General features: G+C 46.4%; 1 protein-coding gene across 1 annotated transcript in view; it reads left to right on the top strand.

Annotated features, from left to right (window-relative positions):
• The first annotated feature begins 23,654 nt into the window (after nt 1-23,654).
• Nucleotides 23,655-27,056, top strand: part of gpib (glucose-6-phosphate isomerase b) — a 44,893-nt gene continuing 41,491 nt past the window's right edge. The window contains exon 1 of the mRNA XM_048546863.2: nt 23,655-23,894. Within this exon, the coding sequence (XP_048402820.1) occupies nt 23,770-23,894 (125 nt within the window). The 5' untranslated portion in view covers nt 23,655-23,769. The remainder of the gene's footprint in view (nt 23,895-27,056) is intronic.

Genomic DNA, 27,056 nt, shown 5'->3' on the forward strand with positions numbered 1-27,056 from the left:
TGTCTATCTGTGATGCCACTTTCAAGGAACAATATACCTGCACCCCTAGGTCTTTCTGTTAGACAGCCGTCCTCAGGGCCCTACCATTAACTGTGTCAGTCCTGCCCTGGTTTGTCTTACCAAAATGCAACACCTACCATATGTTTTATTAAACTCCATCTGCCATTCCTTGGCCCACTGGCCCAGTTGATCCCATTGTACTCTTAGACAACCTTCTTCACTGTCCACTACCAATTTTGGTATCATCCACAAACTTACTAACCATGCCTGTAGTTCCTTGGTTTTTCTTTATAGCCTTTCTTAAATAGGAACAATAGCCACCCTCCAGTCTTCCATCACCTTACCTATGGTTGTCAATGATAGAAATATCTGTGCTCAGGCTCCCGCAATTTCTTTCCTAACTTTCCATAATGTTTTGGGATGCCGTTGAACAGGTCCCAGGGGTTCCACATTAAGCAGAGGTTCACCTGCACATCTGCCAATGTGGTATACTGCATCCACTGTACCTGGTGTGGCTTCCTCTACATTGGGGAAACCAAGCGGAGGCTTGGAGACCGCTTTGCAGAACACCTCCGCTCAGTTCGCAACAAACAACTGCACCTCCCAGTCGCAAACCATTTCCAACCCCCTCCCATTCTTTAGATGACATGTCCATCATGGGCCTCCTGCGGTGCCACAATGATGCCACCCGAAGGTTGCAGGAACAGCAACTCATATTCCGCCTGGGAACCCTGCAGCCTAATGGTATCAATGTGGACTTCACCAGTTTCAAAATCTCCCCTTCCCCAAATGCATCCCTACACTAGCTCAGTTCGTCCCCTCCCCCCACTGCACCACACAACCAGCCCAGCTCTTCCCCTCCACCCACTGCATCCCAAAACCAGTCCAACCTGTCTCTGCCTTCCTAACCTGTTCTTCCTCTCACCCATCCCTTCCTCCCACCCCAAGCCGCACCCCCATCTACCTACTAACCTCATCCCACCTCCTTGACCTGTCCGTCTTCCGTGGACTGACCTATCCCCTCCCTACCTCCCCACCTATACTCTCTCCACCTATCTTCTTTTCTCTCCATCTTCGGTGTGCCTCCCCCTCTCTCCCTATTTATTCCAGAACCCTCACCCCATCCCCCTCTCTGATGAAGGGTCTAGGCCCGAAACGTCAGCTTTTGTGCTCCTGAGATGCTGCTTGGCCTGCTGTGTTCATCCAGCCTCACATTTTATTATCTTGGATTCTCCAACATCTGCAGCTCCTATTATCTCAGGTCCCAGGGGTTTATGTATTTCAAAACATCCAGCACCACCTCCTCTGTAATGGGCACTCTTTTTAAGACAATTCAACTACATGAAGATCCTCGGCAGATGGTGTTAAACAGAAAATCCTTCACAAAATGTCCTTTTTTTTGAGCGGCTGAAATAATCAATAACGAAAGACACCGTTCCCAAACAATGGTACCACTTGTGTTGCACAAAGATATTTCTGAAGGATTGTAAGCGTTGCCATCCAATGGCAAATCCTCTTGTGTGTCATCGTCATTCTCTCTCACACAATCTTAGACATGGAAGCAGGCCCTTCAGGTGCAAAGTTTCAAAATAATTCTTCACACGAAGGACAGTCCAGGCTTAAAAATTCTCACCTACAAATAGCATTTGAGGATGGATGCATTAATCTGAGACAGGTGGCGTGTGGTTATCTGAAGGCAGTTAGAGCTGTGGAGAAATGGTAAATGTAGCAGTTTGGATTGGTCAGCCATGATTTCAGTAAGAAGCTGATGGAGAAGGGTTTCTGAGCCCAGAGCTCATCTGCTCCATCTACTTTTCATTTGGTTTCTTTTCATTTTTCTTCTTTTTTCTTCTTGTTCATTTTTTTTTCTCTTTTATTTTACCTACCTCTTTTTGAAGAGCTCGGTCATAGCGAGGTGCATTGGCAGTGGTGAATGAACCCAGCGCGGGCTCGAGTGGGCCCAGTTTGGACACTAGACAGCGTCAGAGGTGAATTTCGGTTCCTGGTGGAGTCTGTGTCCAGCGCAACTTCAGGAAGCAGCAGTGGAGGTGAGTTCGGGCCCAGTACAAGCCCCACCGGTAACAACAGCGTTTGCATTGGTGAGGTGAGCTGAAGCAGACTCGTGGAGCTGGTGGAGTTGAGTTTGGGCCAGTATGGTATCCAACAGCATCAGTGGTGTCTGCATTGGCAAGGTTCAGCGAGGATTCTTAGTGGCAAGGGCATCACTGGAGGTGAAATGGCACCAAAAGGTGGTGACTTCTGTTCCGGGGCAGAGGTGTGGCAAAGGGGGCTTGAGCCTGGCCACTAGGCCCGTGGCCCATGGCAGAGCACTTAACAAGAAGGACTGTAAAGTTGGGCATTTTTGTTAATTTATTTTTCAGCTTTTATATTCTCTGTTTCGATTTACTTTTCTGTTTTCTAAGCTGGTGGCAGACAGCGGTGACATTATATAACACGTTTCACTATGTTTTGTAACAAAATACGATTGACAATAAATAAATCCAATCAACTTAATTAATGGAATGGCAGAATAGCTGCAAGGACTAAATAGCCTCTACCTGTTCCTTCAGTCAAACCACAAGAAAAGAAGCTAACCAAAGGAAAGAGAAGAGCTGTTAAGCTGTTAGCTGCTTTGTGTGTTGAAACAGGTACAATGTATGTACATTCTTTCTGTTTGCAAAGAACAGAGTCTTGTTATTAATAAATGTAACTCCCGCAAATGCACCACACTGTGAACCAGACTGGCAATGCTAAATTGCTCATTAGCATAATTATTCAAACGCTTGGAACGGTTTAGCAAATGTTGCCCAATCACGGAATCCATAAGGTCATAAGATATAGGAGCAGAATTAGACCATTTGGCCCATCAAATCTGCTCTGCCATTTGATCATAGCTAATAGATTTCTCAACCTCGTTCTCTTGCCTTCTCCCTATAATTAATCCCCTTGCTAATCAAGAACCTACCTATCTCTGTTTTCAATGCACTCAATGACTCAGCCTCCACAGCCTTGTGCGGCAATGAGTTCCATATCCAACACAAAAACAAAGTTGCTGGAAAAGCTCAGCAGGTCTGGCAGCATCTGTGAAGGAAAAAACAGAGTTAACATTTCGGGTCCAGTTCTGAGGAAGTGCCACTGGACCCAAAACATTAACTCTGTTTCTTCCTTCACAGATGCTGCCAGACCTGCAAAGCTTTTCCAGCAACTTTCTTTTTGTTCCTGATTCACAGCATCTGCAGTTCTTTTGGTTTTTATTTAGTTCCATTTCTAATGTTGGGTAATATGCTGTGAGTTTGCAAGCATGGCCTAATTAGCTGCAGTCAGGATCATATTTAAGTATAGCCTTAAATGTTACCCTTTGTCAGGACAATACCGTTACCAAAGTAAACCTGCATCACTTAAAGTTTAAACAAATCTTGGTAATTAACTGTCAATCATCATTAACTGGTGTATTCTCCATGGCAACTCCTCAACCGGTTCAAGTCTGCTTGTGAACCAATCACCAAGGTGGCTCAGTGGTAAACCCTGGTGCCTCGCAGTGCCAGGGACCTGGGTTCGATTCCATCTTTGGGGTACAGTCTGTGTGGAGTTTGCAAGTTCTCCACATATCTGCATGTGTTTCCTCCCACAGTCCAAGACCTGCAGGGGCCATGGGATGTTGTGTAGGCCAGATTTGTTAACCACGGGGAACACAGAGTTACAGGTATGGGGTTGGGTCTGTTTGGGATGCTATTTGGAGGATCAGTATGGACTCAATGGGCTGAATGGCCTGCTCTTGCACTGTAGGGATTCAATGATTCTCTTACAATATAAATGATGTTTTCTTTTACATTGGTATTCTTGTGAATTGTTCTGTTGACTGCAAGGTGACAAATTCCAGCAAAATAATAAAATGTGAGGCTGGATGAACACAGCACGCCCAGCAGCATCTCAGGAGCACAAAAGCTGACGTTTCAGGCCTAGACCCTTCATCAGAGAGGGGGATGGGGAGAGGGAACTGGAATAAATAGGGAGAGAGGGGAAGGCGGACCGAAGATGGAGAGAAAAGAAGATAGGTGGAGAGGAGAGTATAGGTGGGGAGGTAGGGAGGGGATAGGTCAGTCCAGGGAAGACGGACAGGTCAAGGAGGTGGGATGAGATTAGTAGGTAGGAGAGGGAGGGGCAGCCCAGTTCTTCCCCTCCACCCACTGCATCCCAAAACCAGTCCAGCCTGTCTCTGCCTCCCTAACCTGTTCTTCCTCTCACCCATCCCTTCCTCCCACCCCAAGCCGCACCTCCATTTCCCACCTACTAACCTCATCCCACCTCCTTGACCTGTCCGTCTTCCCTGGACTGACCTATCCCCTCCCTACCTCCCCACCTATACTCTCTCCACCTATCTTCTTTTCTCTCCATCTTCGGTCCGCCTCCCCCTCTCTCCCTATTTATTCCAGAACCCCCACCACATCCCCCTCTCTGATGAAGGGTCTCGGCCCGAAACGTCAGCTTTTGTGCTCCTGAGATGCTGCTGGGCCTGCTGTGTTCATCCAGCCTCACATTTTATTATCTTGGATTCTCCAGCATCTGCAGTTCCCATTATCACAAATTCCAGCAAAATGCATCTTTTGAGCAATACTTTAATTACTTTTTGATATGAAATGGTTTTTAAAGCTAGCGTTTGAAATGTTCATGGATTGAATGCAATTTGAAGACCTTTCCTTGACACATGCAACTGACAGAATCAACCTCAGACAGACAGTAGTGCATATTCTACATAACTTGAATCTGGAAAGAGTGAAAAAGATCATGTGAAGCGATAACACAATATTACAATAGTAAATACCCCTGCACTACAATGTAGCTGATATAATACTTAGGGAACAAGCTGAAACTTCAGTTGCTGGAGACCTGCACAAAAAGCAGATTGCTGGAGAAGCTCAGTAGGTCTTTTAGTATCTGTGGAAAGTGAAATATAATTAATCTTTACAAATTTAATAAGTGTCGGCATTGGGATGAACTGAAATTCCAACCTGCCGGATTATCTAGGTCACTCCAGAGTGAAACTGCCGATCTAGTGGATTTGTGTATTTTATAGACCGTGGCGGAGAATTAACCTTGAGCCAGTGGGGGAGAGGCAGCCTTACAATGGGCTGAAAACATGTAAATTAAATTGATTTCCACTGAGTGCCTTAATTCTTGCAGCTGGTTGTTGGTTGGACGGAGTGATGCCAACAGTGTGGGTTCATTCACTGGCTGAGGTTAATGTGAAGGACTCTCCTACCCTACCTCTCCCCTCACCTGAGGAATGGTAACTCTAATGAGCGAGCAGCTCTGTAATCTGCTCAGCCTATGATGATTTCCCCATTTTAACCCTCTCTACAAACATGTAAACAAGGTAAGGATTTTACAACTTTGTATCGTTCATCTCCTTGATCATAAGGTTCATTTTTCACGTTTTAATTTACTCCAACTATTTTTTGGAAGAAAGCCTGTTTTTGCTATCTCGGGACGGCACAAGCGATCACAATTAACGGCTGAACAATTGAAATCCTCGTTCTCAGGAGAATTACAGGAGTGCAGGTACCAGGGAATTTTAAAATTGAGTCCTCACTTACCCAGTAGCAAGTTTGGAGGTAATTGGGGAATGGGCCATGGTGTGAGGGAGGACACAGATTACATAAAGTTGGGAGCAGGAGTAGGCCATTTGGCCCCTTCAGTTTGCACTGCTGTTCAATAGGATCCTGCATGATCCGATTGTAACCTCAAACCCACGTTTCTGCCCACCCCGATAATCTTTTAATTTCTTGCTTATCAAGAATCTCTACTCCTTTTGCCTTAAAAATATTCAAGGGCTCTGTTACCACCAACTTTTCAGGGAGAGATTTCATCTCGGTTTTAAATGGCTGTTCCCTGATGTTTAAACAGTGACCCCGAGTTCTGGATGCCCCAACAGCAGAAAAGATTCTGTCAAAACCCTTCCAGCTCTTGCATGTTTCAATCGAGACACCTGTCACTCTTCCAAATTCCAGAGGGTACAGGCCCAGTTTGTCTAACCTTTCCTCATAAGACAACCCATTCATTCCAGGTATCGGTCTGGCAATCCTGTCAGAACTGTTTCCCACACATTTATGTCCCTCCTTAAATAAACTGTGAGAGTACACCAAATGTGGGGGATCGAAGATGGCTAGAGGAGAAGATAGGACCCTACACAACTAAAACGTAACTTCATTCTCGTCTTGTATTCACCTCTCCACTCACTACCCCCACCCCCATGATACGTAACCATGCAAAAACACCTGCTAGCTGAAGCCCAACTGGGGCACTCCTGGATGTGAGTTAGCTCGTTCCCAAGGTTTTCCCAAGGAAACCTAACCAGATAAATAGAAAGCGGGACATAACACCAGCGCCTCGTCGGAGGCTCACTGATGATGTTACCTAGAATGGTGACGAGGCATCTGAAAACGAACCTTCCAGCTCAGCGAGCAAACTCACATCCAGAACCTCAACCTGAGCTACAAATCTTCTCAAAACTCGCTAGGGCACTCCATTGAGTATATTTAAGACTGAGATAGACAGGCTCTTGATTGTCAAGGGGATCAAGGGTTATGGGGAAATAGCAGGAGAATGGGATTGGGAAACTTATCAGCCATGATTAAATGGTAGAATAGACTCTGTGGCCTAGTTTCTGCTCCTATGTCTTATTATTGGGAAATGCAGCAAGTGGAGGGTATAAGTTGCAGGGCAGTCCGATAGAAGTGGACACCTTCACCAGCCTGACTGAGTCTGGGGGGGACACCTCTCGAGTGCAGATAATTGCAAAGCCTCACACAGGACGTATCCTAACAGAGGGGCTCTAGGTCAGCCCACCGCAAAACCCCAAAGCCTGGGCCAAACAGTTAAAATGGTCTTCAGGATCCAGGCTGGCAAGCCATTGAAATTTAGACTCGATAGAGCAAAACACTCCCACTTGGCCTGAATTGAGGAAGAGAACTTGCAGGCCGGTATCCAGGGGAGTGCGCACCGTGGAAAGCCCATCAACATCTGGCTTGGGACAATTAAATTTCTTAATTGAAAATAAACATGTGCTTAAATGGTGACCCACTACTAATAGAGATTGATGCTGGCGCAGCCGTACTAGTGATCACAGAATTTCCAGGCTTTAACGAAATTGGCTCTGGACTCCAGCCCTTAAGTTTGCATAAGACCTCGGTGAGACCGAGAACCTACACCGGGGAACTTCTACAGATTAAGGGTGTAGCTTCAGTTCTGGTCTTTTATGAGGAGCAGCTGGTTCGGTTACCAGTGATCATAGTAGAAGGCTCAGGCCCAAGCTTGATGGGGTGATGTTGGTTGAGAAATATTCATCTGGATTGGCTCAACATTTTTCAATTAGAAAATGGCTGCCCAAGTGAATCCCTAATTAAATGCCCGGAAGTTTCTCAGGAAGCTCTAGGGACTATCAAAGGATCCAAGGACACCTGGCCTGATGACCAGGAAGCAATCCCATGATTCTGCAAGGCCTACCCAGTGCCATTTGCCTTATGAATGAAAGTACAGGTGGTAATCAGGAGGCTGGAAAGTAATGGTAACATCAAACCAGTCCAGTTTGTGCAATGGCCAGTACTGGCCGTGCCCATAGTAAAGGGTCGATTCACCTTTGTTGGGATTTTAAACAAATGGTAAACCACTTTTCACAGCTGGATAAAAACCTAATTCCCTCACATAGAGGACTTATTTGGAAAGCTGGCAGCTAGCTGTCCTTCACAAAGCTGAACATGAGCCATGTGTGCATTCACATGCAGGTAGATGAGGATTCCCAGAGTATGCTACAATTTAGGGCGGCACGGTGGCTCAGTGGTTAGCAGTGCTGGCTCACAGCACCAGGGACCTGGGTTCAATTCCACACTCAGGCGACCGTCTGTGTGGAGTTTGCACATTCTCCCCGTGTCTGCGTGAGTTTTCTCTGGGTGCTCCAGTTTCCTCCCACAGTCTAGAGATGTGCACGCTAGGTGGATTGGCCGTGCTCAATTATCCATAGTGTTCAGGGATGTGTAACTTAGGTGGGCTATGGGGGGATGGGTCTGGGTGGGATGCTCCAAGGGTCGATGTGGACTTGTTGGGCCGAATGGCCTGTTTCCACATTGTAGGGATTCTAAGATCAAATTAACACCCGTAAGGGTTTGTCCCAAAACGAGAGACTGCCATGTGGGGTATCGCCAGCCTGTGTGTTTTTTCAGGTCCACCCTGGGTTTGGATGTTGTCCTAATAACAGAGAAAACTAATGAGGAGCACTTGGAGAACTTGGACATAGTCCTAAGGCATTTTGCCAAGGCAGGTGTATGCCTTAGCAGGGCAAACAGTGTGTTCCAGCACCACAAGTGACCCATTTGGGCTACAGAGTCGACGAGGCTGGTTAGGCCTGTTGGAAGGTAGAGTGAGGGCGATCAAAAGTGCCCTGGCTCTCGTGTCTGTGTTGGCACTTGGGTCTTTCCTTAAGCTGGTGGATTATTACAGAACATTCATACATAGCCTGGCACCTTCGCATCAACGCTGACAAAAAGGTCAGCCTTGGAAATGAGAGATAATGGGAACTGCAGATGCTGGAGAATCCAAGATAACAAAGTGGGGAGTTGGAGGAACACAGCAGGCCATGCAACATCTCAGGAGCACAAAAGCTGACGTTTCGAGCCTAGACCCTTCATCAGAAAAGGGGGAGGGGGAGATGGGGAAGGGGAAGATGGCTAGAGGAGAAGATAGGTGGAGAGGAGGCAGACAAGCCAAAGGGGCGGGGATGGAGCCTGTAGAGGTGCGTGTAGGTGGGGAGGTAGGGAGGGGATAGCCTTGGAAATGGTTTTGTGGCCAAGCCAGAGCCTTCAGGGAAGTGAAGTAACAGCTGTCATCCTCCAAACAAGATCTGGTATTGACATGAGGTGCCTGCCTGTCTGGCATTGGGATAGCTCATAGGCGGCCCACTGGAGAGGAATGCCCAATAACATATGGATCCAGGATTTTGGCTAATGCAGAGTGCAAATACACCCAGATGGAGAAGGAAGGTTTGATGGTCATTATTTGGATTCAGGAGGTTCCACCGATACCTTTAGAAACATAAATTTGTAATAATAACAGATGATAAACCTGTGCTAGGCCTACTTGAAAAGGTCAAGGCAGTGCTACCCATAGATTCAGGCCAAATTCAGCAGTGGTCTGTGATACTAAATGTGTTTAGTTACAAGTTGGAACACTGCCCAGGAAGCCAACTAGGAAACGTGGATGCAATGAGCTGCCTCCCACCAGCAGATACACCACTAGAAGAGTCCCAACGGTTTTATGTTTTCTGAACACACCCCCAGTAACAGCTGACAATGTCAGACTTTGCACAGAGAAAGATCCAGTCCTTTCAAAACTGAAAAAACTGCTTTGATTGGGGGTGGGGGGGGGTATCAAAGGGCTGTCATAACAAGAACTGAACCCTTTTTGGACTTGGCGAGGCCAGCTCACGGTGGAGTGCAATGTAATATTACAGGCAGCATGACTGATTGTTCCGAGTAAACGTTGCCACAAGGTACTGGCCAAACTCCTCCAGGGGTTTCCCAAATGAAGATGCTGGCGAGATGTTAGGCCTGGTGGCGAGGACTGGATGTGGACATTGCCCTGTTGGTAGAGCAGTGCCCAGAGTGCCAACAAGGACATAAATTACCACCAAAAGCTCCCCCACATCCCTGAGAATGGACAGCTAAACATTGAACTTGGTTCAATGTCAATTATGCAGGTCCTTCCCTGGGTTCAATGTTCTGAGTCATTGTAGATGTCCACTCAAAGTGGTTGGATGTGCGCAGCACCCAATCATCAAACACTGAGATGATGATTAAAAACACTACACACATCTTTTTCAATGTACAGAGTCCCAGTGGAGTCGGTCACAGATAACCATCACCATTTACCAGCAGGGAATTTGGATATTTCTTAAAGTCAAATGGTATTTGGCATAGAAGGACAGCTCTATACCATCCATCATCCAATTGTCTGGCAGAAAGGGCAGTCCAAATGCTGAAAGCAGGCTTAAGGAAACAGGCTACAGCTTCTCTCGATACCAAACTGCCCTGCTTCCCATTTGATTACAAGACCATTCCTTAAGCGAGCACAGGGACAGCTCCAGGAGAGTTGCTAATGGGGAGAGGACTCTGCACCAGGTTAAACCCAGACTTTGGGGAATGGGTGAAACAGCATCAGGAACACAAATACCAGACATGAGACTCCACCGAGCGAGAGAGACAGTTTACTGCAGGGGACAGAGTTTGGTGTAAGAACCACAGGAATGGCCCAGCATGGGTAAGAAGCAAGGTTGATGCAAGGTCAGGTCCAGTAATGTATAAAGTTCCAGATGGTGAGATGGTCTTGCAAAAGCACATTGATTATATGAAAGCTACAAACTCATAAACGGTGTGGGAGCTAAATGTGCCCAGTCCCTTGGAACAGCCAGAAATGTTGCCGGAACCCATGAGTTCACCCTCTCTGTCCAGCATTGACAAGTTCTCTGAATCCAAGATGAACATGAAGATGGATGTAGCCAACTTGATGCCTTTTCCACCCCAAAAAGAGGGTCAAATTCTACTGAGACGCTGGTGGTGCAAGAAGCAAGCTGCCGTGTGTCACATGCTGCCTGTTTCAGACACCCAAGTCAGAGGAACCTGACCCAGTCTGAAAATGCCCCAGGAAGCTCTCTGAGAAAAAGGACCAGCCTCAGTGAGGGAGGGATGTAGTGATTGTAATGAGGTCAGCCAGCTCGACCTACCAGAATATGAGTTCTCTGATTGAGCCAGATTAACAGCCCCAATCAGGGAGCCCTAGCTGACAGATATAAATAGGAGTATCAGAGATTCTGGTACTCTGAGAGCTGATTCTGAAGAGAAGCAGTACTAGAATCAAAGACTATTCATGTGTAAAGACTTGACACTGGCTATTGTGGAGTTATTTCAGCTATGTAGTCTCTGTGTTTGTATGAATTCAATATTTCGCTGATCCTAATTGCAGATTAGTGGGTTCCGCTCAAACGAGGTGGAGGAGGGGCCATGGGTTCACATCACCATTCCAAAAATTGGAATTGTCCTTTTATCCTGCAACAGAACATTCTGTGGAGAAAACCAGTTGTGTCTGGGACACTTTGCTGTGTAGTACTGTATTTTGCCAATAGATAGCGCCAATGCTCCACTTTCACTTTACAAAGTCAAAAGCAAAATCCTGCGGACGCAGCAATTCCAAAATAAAAACAGGAAATGCTGAAAAAACACTCAACAAGTCTGGCAGCATCTATGAAGAGAGAATCAGTGAACATTCAGGATGTGATAAATTTTATGAAAGTAAAACCTGGGGAGATTACAAGTGAAGACAACAAGGTGTAGAACTGGAGGAACACAGCAGGCCCAGCAGCAGCACGGGAGCAGGAAAGCTGACGTTTCGGGTCTGGACCCTTCTTCAGAAAATCAGAAGGCTGCTTCACAAACCTGCTCCTCTGATGCTGCTTGGCCTGCTGTGTTCATCTAACTGTACACCTTATTATCTCAGATTCTCCAGCATCTGCAGTTCCTACTATCTCTGAGATTGCAAGGAAAAATCTCTGAGGTGGATGGAATGGTGAGATTAAATGACACAAGTTGATGGTATAAGACTGAAGGGAAGTGGAGGTAGCTGCGCTGAGTGGGAGGCTGGAAGCACCCCTTAGAGTCAGTTGTAGTCATCAAACTGATTTATTCTTTGACCACTGACAGGGAAAGGGACAGACCCAGTAGCAGGGACCAGAGTTTAGCATAAGGATCAAAAACAGTGGCTTCTGTTTTCCTCATAATTAATTTTGTATTTTTTTTTTGCTCATCCCTAGTTGCTGTGATGTCAATCGATCCAGGAACAGAGTCACTGGTAGGTAGGGGTAGCAGACTCCCCACTCTGAAGGTCACGAGCAAGCTTGTTGGATTTTTAGATTCGTGATAATGGGAACTGCAGATGCTGGAGAATCCACGATAACAAAGTGTGGGGCTGGATGAACACAGCAGGTCAAGCAGCATCTCAGGAGCATAAAAGCTGACGTTTCGGGCCTAGACCCTTCTTCAGAAAAGGGGGATGGGGTGAGGGTTCTGGAATAAATAGGGAGAGAGGGGGAGGCGGACTGAAGATGGAGAGAAAAGAAGATAGGTGGAGAGAGTGTAGGTGGGGAGGTAGGGAGGGGATAGGTCAGTCCAGGGAAGACGGACAGGTCAAGGAGGTGGGATGAGGTTAGTAGGTAGGAAATGGAGATGCGGTTTGGGGTGGGAGGAAGGAATGGGTGAGAGGAAGAACAGGTTAGGGAGGCAGAGACAGGTTGGACTGGTTTTGGGATGCAGTGGGTGGAGGGGAAGAGCTGGGCTGGTTGTGTGGTGCAGTGGGGGGAGGGGACGAACTGAGCTGGTTTTGGGATGCGGTGGGGGAAGGGGAGATTTTGAAGCTGGTGAAGCCCACATTGATACCATTGGGCTGCAGGGTTCCCAAGCGGAATATGAGTTGCTGTTCCTGCAACCTTTGGGTGGCATCATTGTGGCACTGCAGGAGGCCCATGATGGACATGTCATCCTCTCACCCATCCCTTCCTCCCACGCCAAGCAGCACCTCCATCTCCTACCTACTAACCTCATCCCACCTCCTTGACCTGTCCGTCTTCCCTGGACTGACCTATCCCCTCCCTACCTCCCCACCTATACTCTCCTCTCCACCAATCTTCTTCACTCTCCATCTTCGGTCCGCCTCCCCCTCTCTCCCTATTTATTCCAGAACCCTCACCCCATCCCCCTCTCTGATGAAGGGTCTAGGCCAGAAACGTCAGCTTTTGTGCTCCTGAGATGCTGCTGGGCCTGCTGTGTTCATCCAGCCTGACATTTTATTATCTTGGATTTTTAGATTGTTTGGAGATATAATTATACACCTCAGGAGCAAGTGGGGCTTGAACATGGGACACCTGGTTCGGGGCAGGGAAAGTACCGTGGTACTACAAGAGCTGTCTTATGGGGGTTAAAGTTTTAGCAACGATTTGTAGCTCATGTTGTGGGTGAGGTTGTTCACTTGCTCACTGAGCTGGCTGGTTGTAGCTCAGACGTTTTGTCATCATGCTAGGTAACATCTTCATATAGATAAGGCAAGTGGCAGGTGTCTTTCCTGAGGGTAGGGGACTTCGGTGGTCGGGGGCTTATTTCTAAGGTGGAAAGAGAAAAATTTAAAAAAGATGATGGGCTACTTTTTTTATGTAGAGTGGTTTGTGTGTGGAATGAACCTCTCCAGGAACTTGTGGATATGGGTACAGTCACATTGTTTAAAAGGCATTTGGATAAGTGCATGGATAGGAAAGGTTTGGAGGGGTTTGGGCCAAGCACAGGCACGTGGGACTAGTGTAGTCTGGGATTAAGGTCGGCATGGACTGGTTGGACTGAAGGGTCTGTTTCCATCTTGTATGAATGACTTTATGGCTGTACAATATTTAAAAGGTATCTATATGGGTATATGAATAGGAAGGGATTCGAGGGATACAGGCCAGATGCTGGCAAATGGGACTATGTTCGATTGGGATATCTGGTTGGTGTGGATGAGTTGGACCGAAGGGTCTGTTTCCCTGCTGTATGAGTCTATGGCAGTACTGATGAGGTTACAGATCATCAATAGAAGAGGTTAAGAATTGCTTTAAAGATCTTTGCAGGAAGTGGCAATGTGTGGGTGCTGAGCCAAGCTTTGGAATTCCTAGAGCTAATAAGAACTGCCAATGCTAGAGTCAGAGACAACACAGTGTGGAGCTGGAGGAACACAGCAGGCCAGTCTGCATCAGAGGAGCAAGAAAGCTGACTTTCCAGTCGGGACCCTTTTAAGAAATGAGGGAGGGGGAAGGGACCTCTGAAATAAATAGAGGGGGGTGGAGCTGGGGAAGGTAGGCAGGATGGTGATAGGTGAGCGCAGGTTGGGAGTGTTGGGGATTGGTCAGTGAGGTGGGAAAGAATGATGGACAGTTCAAGGAGGCAGTAGTGAGAGGGAGGGTTGGTCATGGGCCTTGTTTAAAACTTTAATACTCCTTAAACCCACGCTGTCAGTTACCTGCCCCAATGTCTTCCACAGCAGTGCACAGGGGGCCAATACTGGGCATTAGCAGTATTCTGAGGATAGTAGGATTCAAGGAGTTACTGACAGGGAGGGATTTGATAATAAGAAGTTTAAACTGGAAGCTCTATTAAACAAAAGTCAGTGTAGGCTCGCACCAATGGGGCAATGGGTGAATGGGCTTTGATATAAGGTAGAGCATGGACAATGAATTTTGGTCTTTACCCAGATCAGATCAACATCCTGCGGGTTATGATCAATCAGAAGTTGAACTGGACCAGCTACTAACAGCACTTTGGGGGTCCCTTCTCCAAATGGACTGCAGAGATTCAACTCCCGACCACTGACTCAAGGACAATTAGAGATGGGCAGTAAATGAGATGTCCCTCATTAAGATTTTTCCCAGGGCAGAAATGGCTAGCACGAGGGGTCATAGTTTTAAGCTGGTTGGAGGAAAGTATAGAGGGGATGTCAGAGGCAGGTTCTTTACGCAGAGAGTTGTGAGAGCATGGAATGCGTTGCCAGCAGCAGTTGTGGAAGCAAGGTCATTGGGGTCATTTAAGAGACTGCTGGACATGTATATGGTCACAGAAATTTGAGGGTGCATACATAAGGATCAATGGTCGGCACAACATTGTGGGCTGAAGGGCCTGTTCTGTGCTGTACTGTTCTATGTTCTATGTTCTAAGATTTACGAGTGTGTGTGTGTCTGTCAATTCTCTGGGAGAGGAAAGCAGCCAGTCCCAGGCCCCCTCCTAACCCACCCATTGTCCTCGCCACAGTCCTTTCCATATCACTTCGCACCTTTTTTTTCCCAACTCCCTTATGAAAGCCCCAGTTGAATCTGCCTTCACCACACTCTGGGACAGTACATTCCACATCCTAATTACTCGCTTTTTCTTTTGTCTTTGATCTGAAATTGCCACTCTCTGATTCTCGACCTTGCAGCCAGTGTGAACAGTATATCTCTATCTCTTCTCATTAGATCCCTGATGATGTTGAACACCTTGGTCAAATCTCCACTCAATCTTCCTTTCTCCATAACAGTCCCAGTTTCTCCAAACTATCTTCATGACTGAAATCTCCCATCCCTGAAACTATTTTTGTGAACCTTTTCTGCATCCTCTCTAAAGCAAGCACGTCCTTCTTAATCTATCTGAGGGTAAGCCAGGGATTTTTGTAGTTGATCTTGTAGGTTGTTCTCTAAGTCTCCATTTCCTTGAAGGATTCTCCTCTCACTCTCTCCTCTTGCCTGAGACATGGTTACTCTCAGGTTAAACCACCATCAGTCATCTCCCTTGAATGAGAGAGCAGGCCTATGATCTGGTAAGACTATAGTAACATTTCATCAAAGATCCTCGGAGATAACCTTCCAAACCTACGACCACTTCCATCTAGAAGGATAAGGGCAGCAGATACATGGGAACACCATCCCCTGTAAGTTCCCCTCCGAGCCACTCCCCATCCTGACGTGGAAATATCTCGCCGTTCCTTCACTGTCACTGGGCCAAAATCCTGGAATTCCCTCCCTAAGGGCACATGGACTGCAGCGGTTCAAGGAGGCAGCTCACCACCACCTTCTCAAGGGGCAACTAGGAACGGGGCAATAAATGCTGAGCCCAGACAGCAACGGCCACATCCCATGAACTAATTTAAAGAAAAGCCTGCCTGGGTAGTTGGCAGAGAAGTGTGAAGTAATTTATTTAGGTTTAGGAGGAACATAGGAAGACAATATAAAACAAAAGGCTGCAACTCCAAGAACAGAAGATCATGGGATTATATGTGCACAAATTATTGAAGATGGCAGGACCATTCAGAAGAATAGCAGTTCATCAAAACACTCTTTCCCATCACTCCCCGCAGTTTACTCTCCAAGTTGTTGTTCATTCCATGGGCTTTAACTTTGCTGTCAGTTATATGACACACATCAACTGCCTTTTGGAGATCTCCATTTCCCACATTAATTGTATTTATATGGTCAACCCTCTCTTACCTCATTAGGAAAGTCAATCAAGTTTGTTGAACATGATTTGCCTATAACAAACACGTCATCTTCTTTAATTAATCCACATTCATCCGAGTGGATGTTAGTTTTGTCCCGGGGTATAATTTCTAAACATTTCCTACAACTGACATTAACCTGGCTGGTCTGTAATTGCTGGGTTTACCCCTGTATCCTTTCTTGAATGAGACTGATATGTTTGTACCTCCCTAGTCCTCTGGAATCATCTGTGTATCATACAGAGTCACAGAGCTTGTACACATGGATGGAGGCCCTTTGGTCCATTGTGTCTGCCCTGGTCATCCATCCTCTCTAACCCCATTTCCCAGTACTTGACCTAGAGTCTTGTATTCTGTGGAGTTTCAAATGCTCATCTCAATAATTCTTGGTACTTCCTGCCTCTACCACCCTTTTAGATAGTGAGTTGCACATATCCACAACCCTCTGGGTGAAAATTCTTTTCCTCAAATCCCCACTAAACTTCCTGCCCCTCACCTTAGAACTGTGCCCCCAGCTATTAACTTCTCTAACTAAAGGGGAAACATTTCAAGTTTCTCTCCATCTACCCTGTCCTCAGTCAGGTTGCCCCTCAGTCTTCTCTGCCCTAAGATTAGACAGTCCCAGCCTCACGAGTCTCTCTTCAGATCTGAATCGCTCCACTCTGGAGAACTTCCAGATGAATCTCCTCTGCACACTCACTAGTGTACTCACATCCTTCCTACAATGTGGTGACCAGAACTGTACCAGGGCTCTAGCTGTAAGCCAACATTACATACAGTTCCGAAATAACCTCCCTGCTCTTGTACTCAGTGCCTTGACAAATAATTGCAAGTGTCCCATTTGCCATCTTCACCAACCTATCTACCTGTCCTGCTGCCTTCGAGGATCTATGGGCACACACACACCAAGGTCCCTCTGACCCTCTGTATTTCCTAAGGTTCTACTATTCATTGTGTGCCCCCTTGCCTTTTCAGTGCTCCCACAATATATCACTCATTTGCTACTAATTTGCTAAAGTTCATATGCCATTGTGTTCTGACCAGCCTGTCTATATTGTCCTGTAGTCTAAGGCTCTCCTTCTTGCTGTTTACTACATCCCAAATTTCCTGTCATCTGCAAACATGTTATCATACCTGCTACCTTCATGTCCAGATCATTAGTGTACACAACAAACAGCAACGAACCCTATGGTACGTCACTGCACACAGGTATCCATTCACAAAAACATCCCTGGACCATCATCCTCTGCTTTCTGCCGATAACCCAATTTTGGATCCATTTTGCCAAATTGCCTGGATTCCATGCATTCTTAGCTTCTGAACCAACCTGCTGTGCAAGCCATTATCAAAAGCCTTAATAAAGTTCATGTAGACTACATCCACCACACTACCCTCACAGCCAGTCATCTCCTCAAAAAATTCAAATTTGTTGGACATGACTTCCCCTTTACAAACCCAGTTGGCTATTTGTGATTAATCCTTGCCTGTCTGAGTGGGGATTAATTCTGTCTCAGATTTTTTCCCTAATAGTTCCCCCCCATTGATATTAGACTCACTGGTGTGTAGTTTCCTGGTTTATCCCTACTGACCGTCTTGAATAATAGTACCAGATCAGCTGTCCTTCAGTCCTCTGGCATCCCTCCTGCGGCCGGGGAGGATTTGAAAATTAATGCCAGACTATTGGAGAATTATGGTCAAAATGTCTACTGTATCCCACTGTATGGCTTGACAATGTTAAATCTAGCCTGACTTCGAAATAACTTCTCTTCAACTATTTTAGCCCATCCATTGTCACAACTATTTCCTCTTTCACAATGACTTTGGCTGCATCTTCTATCATGATAAATACAGAGCAAGGGATTCATTTTGTACCTCAGTCTTCGTGTGTAGATCCTCTTTTTGGTTCTAAATCAACTACACTCCTCCTTTCACTGTTTCTTTGCCTGTAAAGGACCTTTGGATTCCTTTTAATGTTAACTGCCAGCCTCTTTTCATACTCGTTTACTTTTGCACAGTATTTGAGTCTCTATGAGGAAGGGTCACCGGACCGGAAACATTAACTCTGATTTCTCTCCAAAAATGCTGCTGAGCTTTTCCAGAAATTTCTGGTTTTGTTTCAGAACTTTCTGTATTTAGCCTTTACCAGACAAGTTTCGTACCTCTTTTACTGTTTTATCTCAATCCCTGTCTCTTTCATTATCCATTATTTACCTTACCTTTCTACCCTGTGGCAAGGCAGATTGACTCTGCCCAAATGATCTCTTTACATTGTTCCATGCCAGTCTTTGAACCTAACAAGCCTGGGCCAAATCTCTTCTCACCCTGACACTGGTCCCCCCTGCAATTAATTATTTATATTCTGGATAGCTCTTTGACCTTTTCTACAACCAACATAAAGTTTATGGTTATGGTTCCCTAAATGACCCCAATGATACATGATTAAATTCACCCACCTCATTCCCCAGAAGCAAGCCCAGCAAATGTATCCCACCAGCTTTCTTACCGGGTTGGAAACTTCCTTATGACGAAAGCGCTCCAGAACACACCAGAAGCTATTGAGTCATACGATGTTGTGGCCATTACAGAAACTTGGGTAACTCAGGAAGAGGAATGATTGTTGGATGTTCCGGGATTTGGATGCTTTAAAAGAAATAGGGAGAGTGGAGACAGAGGTGGGGGAGTGGCATTGCTAGTCAGGACTAGTATAGCAGTTACTGAAAGGCAGTTCGAGAATGATATGTCTACACAGTCAGTTTCGGTAGAGGAGCGGATTGGGAGGCAGATACTGGAAAGGTGCAGAAGTCATGGAGTTGTAGTCATGGGTGACTTCATCTTTCCAAATATTGATTGGAAACTTTTTAGTTGTAATAGTTTAGATAGAGTGGATTTTGTCCAGTGCATTCAGGAAGGATTCCTGACACAGGTTGTAGATAGACCAACATGAGGAGAGGCCACTTTGGATTTGGTGCTTTTTAATGAACTGGGCCAAGTGTTAGACCTGTTGGTAGGAGAGCGTTTTGGCAGGAGTGATCATAACTCTGAGATAATGGGAACTGCAGATGCTGGAGAATTCCAAGATAATAAAATGTGAGGCTGGATGAACACAGCAGGCCAAGCAGCATCTCAGGAGCACAAAAGCTGACGTTTCGGGCCTAGACCCTTCATCAGAGAGGGGGATGGGGAGAGGGAACTGGAATAAATAGGGAGAGAGGGGGAGGCGGACCGAAGATGGAGAGAAAAGAAGATAGGTGGAGAGAGTATAGGTGGGGAGGTAGGGAGGGGATAGGTCAGTCCAGGGAAGATGGACAGGTCAAGGAGGTGGGATGAGGTTAGTAGGTAGATGGGGGTGCGGCTTGGGGTGGGAGGAAGGGATGGGTGAGAGGAAGAACAGGTTAGGGAGACAGAGACAGGTTGGACTGGTATTGGGATGCAGTGGGTGGGGGGGAAGAGCTGGGCTTCATAACTGGTGTTCATAACTCTGTTACTTTTATAACAGCCATGGAATTTGATAGGTTCATACAGCAGGGTAAGGTTTATAATTGGGGGAAGGGTAATTACAATTCTATCAGGCAAGAACTGGGTAACATAAATGGCAACAGCTGCTGCCAGGGAAGAGCACGATAGAAATGTGGAGATTGTTTAAGGAATGCATACTGCGTGTGTTCGATATATTTGTCCCTCGCAGGCAGGGAAGATACGGTCGAGTGAGAGAGCCTTGGTTCTCAAGAGAGGTCGAACGACTGGTTAAGAGGAAGCAGGAGCCTTACATGAGGTTTAGGAAACAAGGATCAGAAAAGGGTCTAGAGAGACACAAGTTATCCAGGAAGGAGCTGAAGAAAGGACTTAGGAGAGCTATAAGGGGGCATGAGAAAACCTTGGAAGATAGGATCAAGGAAAGCTCCAAGCATTTTTACATGTATGTGAGAAATAAGAGAATGACCAGAGAAAGGGTAGGGCTGATCAAAGATTGTAAAGGGAATTTGTGCACGGATCCTAAAGGAATGGGAGAGGTCCTTAATGAATACTTTTTGTTGGTATTCACAACTGAGAGGGACCTAGTTGTAGAGGAGGACAGTGTGAAACAGGCTGGTAGGCTAGAGGAGGTCAATGTTAGTAAGGAAGGTGTACCAGGTATTTGGAGGAACGAGAGGATGGATAAGTCCCCCAGGCCTGATGGGATTTATCCAAGGATTCTATGGGAAACAAGGGAAGAGGTCGCGGGGCCTTTGGCGATGATCTTTCCGTCCTCACTGTCCACGGGTATAGTGCCAGAAGATTGGAGAGTGGCAAACGTCATTCCCTTGTTCAAAAAAGGGAATAGGGATAACCCCAGAAATTACAGGCCAGTCTTATGTCAGTGGTGGGCAAATTATTGGAAAGGGCTCTGAGAGACAGGATTTATGATCACATGGAAAGGCCCAGTTTGTTTCGTGATAGTCAGCATGGATTTGTGAGGGGTAGATCATGCCTCACAAACTTTATTGAATTCTTTGAAGAGGTGACCAAACACAAGGATGAAGGTAGAGCAGTGGATGTGGTATACATGGATTTAAGTAAGGCATTTGATAAGGTTCCCCATGGTAGGCTCATGCAGAAGGTAAGGAGGCGTGGGATAGGGGGAAATGTGGCAGACTGGATTCAGAATTGGCTGACCATTAGAAAACAAAGAATGGTAATGGGCGGAAAATATTCAACATGGATGCTCAGTTACGAGTGGTGTACCACAAGGATCTGTTCTGGGTCCTCTTCTATTTGTGATTTTTGTAAATGATTTGGAAGAAGGAGTGGAAGGGTGGAATAATAAGTTCGCGGACGATACGAAGGTGGGTCCAGTTGTGGACAGTATGGAAGGCTGCTCTCAGTTACAAATGGGCATTGATAGGATGCAGAGCTGGGCTGAGAAGTGGCAGATGGAGTTTAACCCTGAAAAGTGTGAGATGATTCATTTTGGAAGGACAGGATGTTGCCTGGTATGGAGGGAAGGTCTTACGGGGGAAAAATTGAGAGAGCTAGGGCTTTTCTCTTTAGAACGACGAAGGATGAGAGGTGACTTGGTAGAGGTGTACAAAGTGATCAGAGGTATAGATAGAGTAGACAGCCAGAGGCTTTTTTCCGAGGGTGGAGGTAGCTATTACGAGGGGACATAGTTTTAAAGTGAGTGGAGGTAGATAAAGGTGAGACGTCAGAGGTAGGTTCTTTACTCAGAGAGTGGTGGGGGAATGGAGTGCATTGCCGGAGAGGGTAGTGGAGTCGGCCTCTTTAGGGGCATTTAAGTGGCTATTAGATAGGGATATTAGGGGCGGCACGGTGTGTCAGTGGTTAGCACTGCAGCCTCACAGCGCCAGGGACCAAGGTTGGATTCCAGCTCAGGCAACTGTCTGTGTGGAGTTTGCACATTCTCCCCGTGTCTGCGTGGGTTTCCTCCGGGTGCTCCAGTTTCCTGCCACAGTCCAAAGATGTGCAGGCTAGGTGAATTGGCCATGCTAAATTGCCTGCAGTGTTCGGGGGTGTGTGGGTTAGACGGGGATGGGTCTGGGTGGGATGCTGCAAGGGTGGGTGTGGACCCACCTAACCCCTTGTTGGGCCGAAGGGCCTGTTCCCACACTATAGGGATTCTATGGGTGATAGTATAAGGTAGGGGTGGAGGTTCGGTAGACCTTAGGATTAGAATAAAAGTTTGGTACAACATCGTGGGCCGAAGGGCCTGTACTGTGCTGTTCTATGTTCTATACAGCAAGGAAGCATACCCTTTGGTCCACACAGTCTATGCCAAACATAATCCCAAACTAAACTCGTCCCACCTGCCTGCACTTGAAACATATCTCACCAAACACTTCTAATTCATGTATTTATCTAAATGTCTTTTTAAACGTTGTAATTGTAACTGCATTCACCACTTCCTGCGGAAGTTCATTCCATGCACAACTGTGTAAAAAAAACTGTTCTTCATATCTTCTTCAAATCTTCCTTCTCCCCTCTTAAAAATATGTTCCCTAATCTTAAAATCCTCACCCAGGGGGAAAAACTATTGCAACTCACTTATCAATATGCTGTAAAGCGTCAAATAATTATAATTATACCCAGGTCCACTACTTCCTCTGGCAGCTCGTTCCATACAGATACCACCCTCTGCATGAAAACGTTGCCCCTTAGGTCCGTTCTACATCTCCCCCCTCCACCATTTACCTCTGCCTGCTAGCTTTCGACTCCTCCACTCTAAAAATAAGATCTAGGTTATTTACCCTGTCCATGCCCCCCTTGATTACATAAACCTCTATAAGGTCACTCCTCAGACTCTGACACTCCAGGGAGAAAAGCCCCAGCCTATTCCGCCTCATTCACAACACACACCACATGCAGGCCTGCCAACATCCCTGCAAATCTTGGCTGCACCCTCTCATGTTTAACAATATCCTTCCTATATCAGGGCAACCAGAATTGTATGCAGTATTCCAAAAATGGTCTTGCCACAGAAGATGTGGCAATGCCTGTGGAGAAGGAAACATTTTGAATCCTATAGTTGCCTGTCCCGGAAGGTATCGAGATGCACATTTACTTAAGAGTGTAAACAATAGAGGTAGGTTAGTGGGAGACCTTAAGTAGTCAAATGCACACTGGGATAGTAACAGAGTAAAGTGAGGGCCCCTTGTCTGGGGGCCAATGTCCTGTACAACCACAACAAGACGTCCCAATTTCTAATCTCAATGCTTTGACCAATGAAGTGCCAAATGCCTTCTTCATTGTCTGCCACTCCATTTTCAAGGAGCCAGTATCCCTCGATTTCTTTGATTGGCATCTCCCTCTCTGCACTTTACTCTCTATTTTAATTTGAATCTATTTTTCCTAAGCATTTTTTTTCACCTCTGGAGCAGGGCGCCTCAGTCCTACCACTGCACCAGACAAGGGGCCCTCACTTTACTCTGTTACTATCCCAGTGTGCATTTGACTACTTAAGGTCTCCCACTAACCTACCTCTATTGTTTACACTCTTAAGTAAATTTGCATCTCGATACCTTCCGGGACAGGCAACTATAGGATTCAAAATGTTTCCTTCTCCGCAGGCATTGCCACATCTGAGTTTTTCCAAAGCGTTGTTTATTTCAGATGTCCAGCATCCAGAGTATTTTATTTTTATTTGCTTTAGTGTATGGTTTATCTCTTTAACACGTTTCTATTTCTTTAAACAGAAACTCCATTTTGTGCTTCATATTGGGTTTCACTTTATGACCTTCAGACATGTGGTCCCCTCTTCCCTTTTCAGTCTTTGCCAAGGCTGCCAAAGGCTGAGGAGACCTGCCCTGCCGAGCTCTCTGTACCGGAGGCAAACCCACAGACACCCCGAGGAACCGGGCTGCGTCCAGTCTCTCAGACACGCAGTGCAGCCTCTCCTGGTGGAACTGCCGCTGTCTCCGGTTTGGAACGAAATGCGGCTCAGAGAGCAACGCCGGCCTGGTATTGTGACGTCACCGGCACACGGGTGCTATTGGTCTATTCACCTGCCTGTCAGCATGCAAGGGGCGGGGCGTAGGCCTGTGGCGCCGCTGATTGGTTGCGGCGCGGATCGCTGTTGCAATTTCACCCCCGAACGCGGAGTCTCCGCATTCCATCCGGATCTGGCTCTGAGAGGTACAGAGTTGCACAGCCCCAGGTACAGCCTTAGCACCCGCACTCCCTCCAGCCACTATGGCCAACGCTTTCACCACCGACAGCAACTATAAAGCCTTGGTGGACTGGCACAAACGGAAGTGTGCCAGCCTCAAACTGCGGAAAATGTTTGAGGAGGACCCCGACCGGTTCAGCCGCTTCAGGTGAGTGAGTGAGTCTGTAATCCGATCAGACCGGGACTGGGTTGGCCAACCGGTCTGGGTAACCCCAGCGCCTTTTCCAGCCACTGTTCACCCCACACGCTGGTGAGGAATGGTGTATCGATGGAATGGTGCCCCTGGTTGGGGTAGGGGGTGGGGAGTGAGGGGATGATGCAGACTCCTCCCGGTGAGTACGTGCCGCCCAGCACGACGTTGGGGGGGGGGGGGGGGGGCGCGGGTTTAGATATCCGTCCACGTTCTGCTTAGTCACTCGCTCTGCAGATCCTGTCGGAACTGCTGCAGCGAGGGGCGCAGAGGCCAGCAAAGGGTTTGTGGGAGGGGGCAGAATGCACTTTACTGTAGGAACCTCTCATTAGCACTTCCTTCAGCATTCCAGCTCTAAGCGCCCCCCCCCCCCCCACCCCCCGACACACACACACACACACACACACACACACACTCCAGCCATGGGAGGACAGGAGGATGAGAAGGTGATTGCTCGATCAAAGGCAGGGCCGGGAACTGTCTGTACAAAGGGACAATCAATGGGTCAGTAAACACAGGCCCAGGTCGAATGACCTCCCAGTAATTGTAAGATTCAGCAGAAAACCCGGTGCTGACCTGAGTGTAGCTAATGTACTTGGAAGAATCCTCAGAGTGACTGATCCTCTAAAGCAACAAGTGCTGTCCTTTTAAACACTCCCCCCCCCCCCCCACCTCCCAAAAATTAAAGCTGGACTTTAATTAAGGCATTTAATCAGTGTAGTGTTTGTGATTTTGTGAATTAAGAACAAACAGAACCAATGACTTTTCCAGGGAAAAATCATTTCTGTAATTAGCTCGATTTATGATCATAACATTATCACTAATAATTAAACTCCAATTGTGAGGTATTTTTAAACATACACCTAGGGACAGCTTCAGTCTGTGTCTCCCCATTGACTTGGCCAGGTTCCACCAAAAGTTCGTTCATCTGAAGCTGACTGCCTGGAACATTGGGGGTGTTTTGTACTAGCCTTGCACTCAGTCAGTGCACTGCATGGTCTCATTCCTGGATGGAATGACACCACGATGCCTGACACAAGTGAACAGTTGGCTGCAGCACTTGATAAGGAGAGTGTCTGCCGGTTGTCTAATTCTAACCCAATTTAGACTCTGCTGTGGGAAAACTGGTTAGTTCACAGGATCCTGAAAGAATGTGCGTTGGCCCCATGTAAATGATCAAATTGAAATGTTCTTGATTGCTGATAAATCACAGCAATGCTCAAAATATCAGATAAGAGTAAATTGCTGATTCTGGAAATCTGAAAGTAAATCAAATGTTGACCTTAGGTTAAAATGTTATTTTTGAGCCAGAACTCTGTGTGGAATGCTGCTGCTTTATAAATTAATGCAACTGCATGTCTCTTAAAATTGAAGTTTTATATTTCATTCAGATTAATTTCCAAAAGATACTTGTCTAATTTTGAGTTTCAGTAAGTGAACAAATTGAGATGTGAGGTGGTGCGTGTAATGGATTTGGATTTAATGGATGACGTTGTACGCCTAGTTATATGCTCCTCAGTCCTTTTGAACAATCAAACAAAATCACTGATCTAACTGTGGCCCTTACTCCACCTTCCAGTATGACTCATTATCCTGAACTTATTTGTAGCTGGAAAATCAAAATGGCCATAAATAAGTTTGATCCAACCTGTACTGTTCTCCAGGGAAGAGAATTCTAAAGACACACCTTCTGAGATTTCTCACCTGCCTTAAAAGTGAGGCCTCTTACTGTTGAATGGTCTCCCCTAGTTTTATCCTGTCGGTATCCACCCTGTTGAGCCCCGTTGGCACCTTTTTTGGTTCCAACGAGATCCGCTCACATTCATCTAAACTCAATTGAGCAAAGATGCAATCAGCTCAACGTCTCCCTCTTTCTTTCTAAACAAAACCTCATCCCAGAAGTGGGTCAAGTGACCCAAACCTCTGCCTTGCTGCAGATTTTGTTCACCTGCCTGGTTCTCGTGGTCAGTGATTAGTCCCCAACCCCTTGACGGATCCCACCAAAAGGAGATGAGCAGCTGACGCCAGTTCGCCTCCAGGCCACTTCACCACCAACCTGACTCAAATACATCACCTTTACTGCCGTTGGGTCAAAATCCAGGAATTCCCTCTCAAGTCTACCCATAGCATATGGACTGCAGCAGTTCAAGAAGGCAGCTCACTGCCTTTCCAAGGGCAACTCGGGATGGGCAATAAATGCTGGTCCAGCCAGCAATGCCCTTGCACCTTTGAAAGGATAAGAACCCACTTGAGTACCAGCAAGCTGAAGGTGACCTGGATAGAATCTGGCTCTCTTTGTCATCCCGTTTGTCTCATGTTCTCTGGATTCCTTTGCTCAATGACCTGGAAGGAAATACTGTGATCTGGTGTAACTTGACTGAGTGTGACTTGTTTGAAACCCAAAAAAACAGGGGATCTGAAAATAACTGTCAGAATCTTGCCGCCATCCCTCGGATTAATCTGAAGCCCTGGCACGTGTTGGCAAAAGGAGCTAACCAGCTGAGTGTGCATTTGGCATTAAATTGCCTCCTGAGAGTCTGCGATAAAGTGAGGAAACATTATCCTCTACTCTCTCCTACCCTCTTCCCCTCCACTTCACATGGAGCTGAGGGTGTGTGGGTTAAGACCTGAAACACGTGTTTAGCGCTGTGCAGGTTAGGGGGCGGAAGTTTATCATGTGCCTAAACTCAGTTATTGACCTATTGGAATGAGTTTAAACTCCTAAATGTACTGAAGAGGGAAATTAGTGGCAGTTTTAACATTGATTTTAAAAAGTAGCTAAATTATTCATTTGCCTCTGTAACATTTGCATTTGATGGTATCCTGTTTTGTGCACCTCCTTGTTGAGGTGTGTTCGAACCATGTGTTTGATCTCACAGACTCCCTTCTATGTGTGAGCACCAATTTTCTGAAATTTCCTTTTTGGTGGCTTGTGATCACATGACTGAACTTGTAGCACTGAGTGTGAGTCTGAATCTCCAACTTTTGAGAACTTTACCAGACTTTTAAAAGTGATATGTCGATCCAAGTGACCAAAAAATTGTCAATAAAACTTCAATTTGTTCACAACATCACTTAGGAGAGGAAATCGCTGTCTTTACTAAGTTAGTGCTACGCGTG

The sequence above is a fragment of the Stegostoma tigrinum genome, chromosome 16 (assembly GCF_030684315.1).
Source record: "Stegostoma tigrinum isolate sSteTig4 chromosome 16, sSteTig4.hap1, whole genome shotgun sequence".
In the NCBI taxonomy this organism is placed as follows: Eukaryota; Metazoa; Chordata; class Chondrichthyes; order Orectolobiformes; family Stegostomatidae; genus Stegostoma; species Stegostoma tigrinum.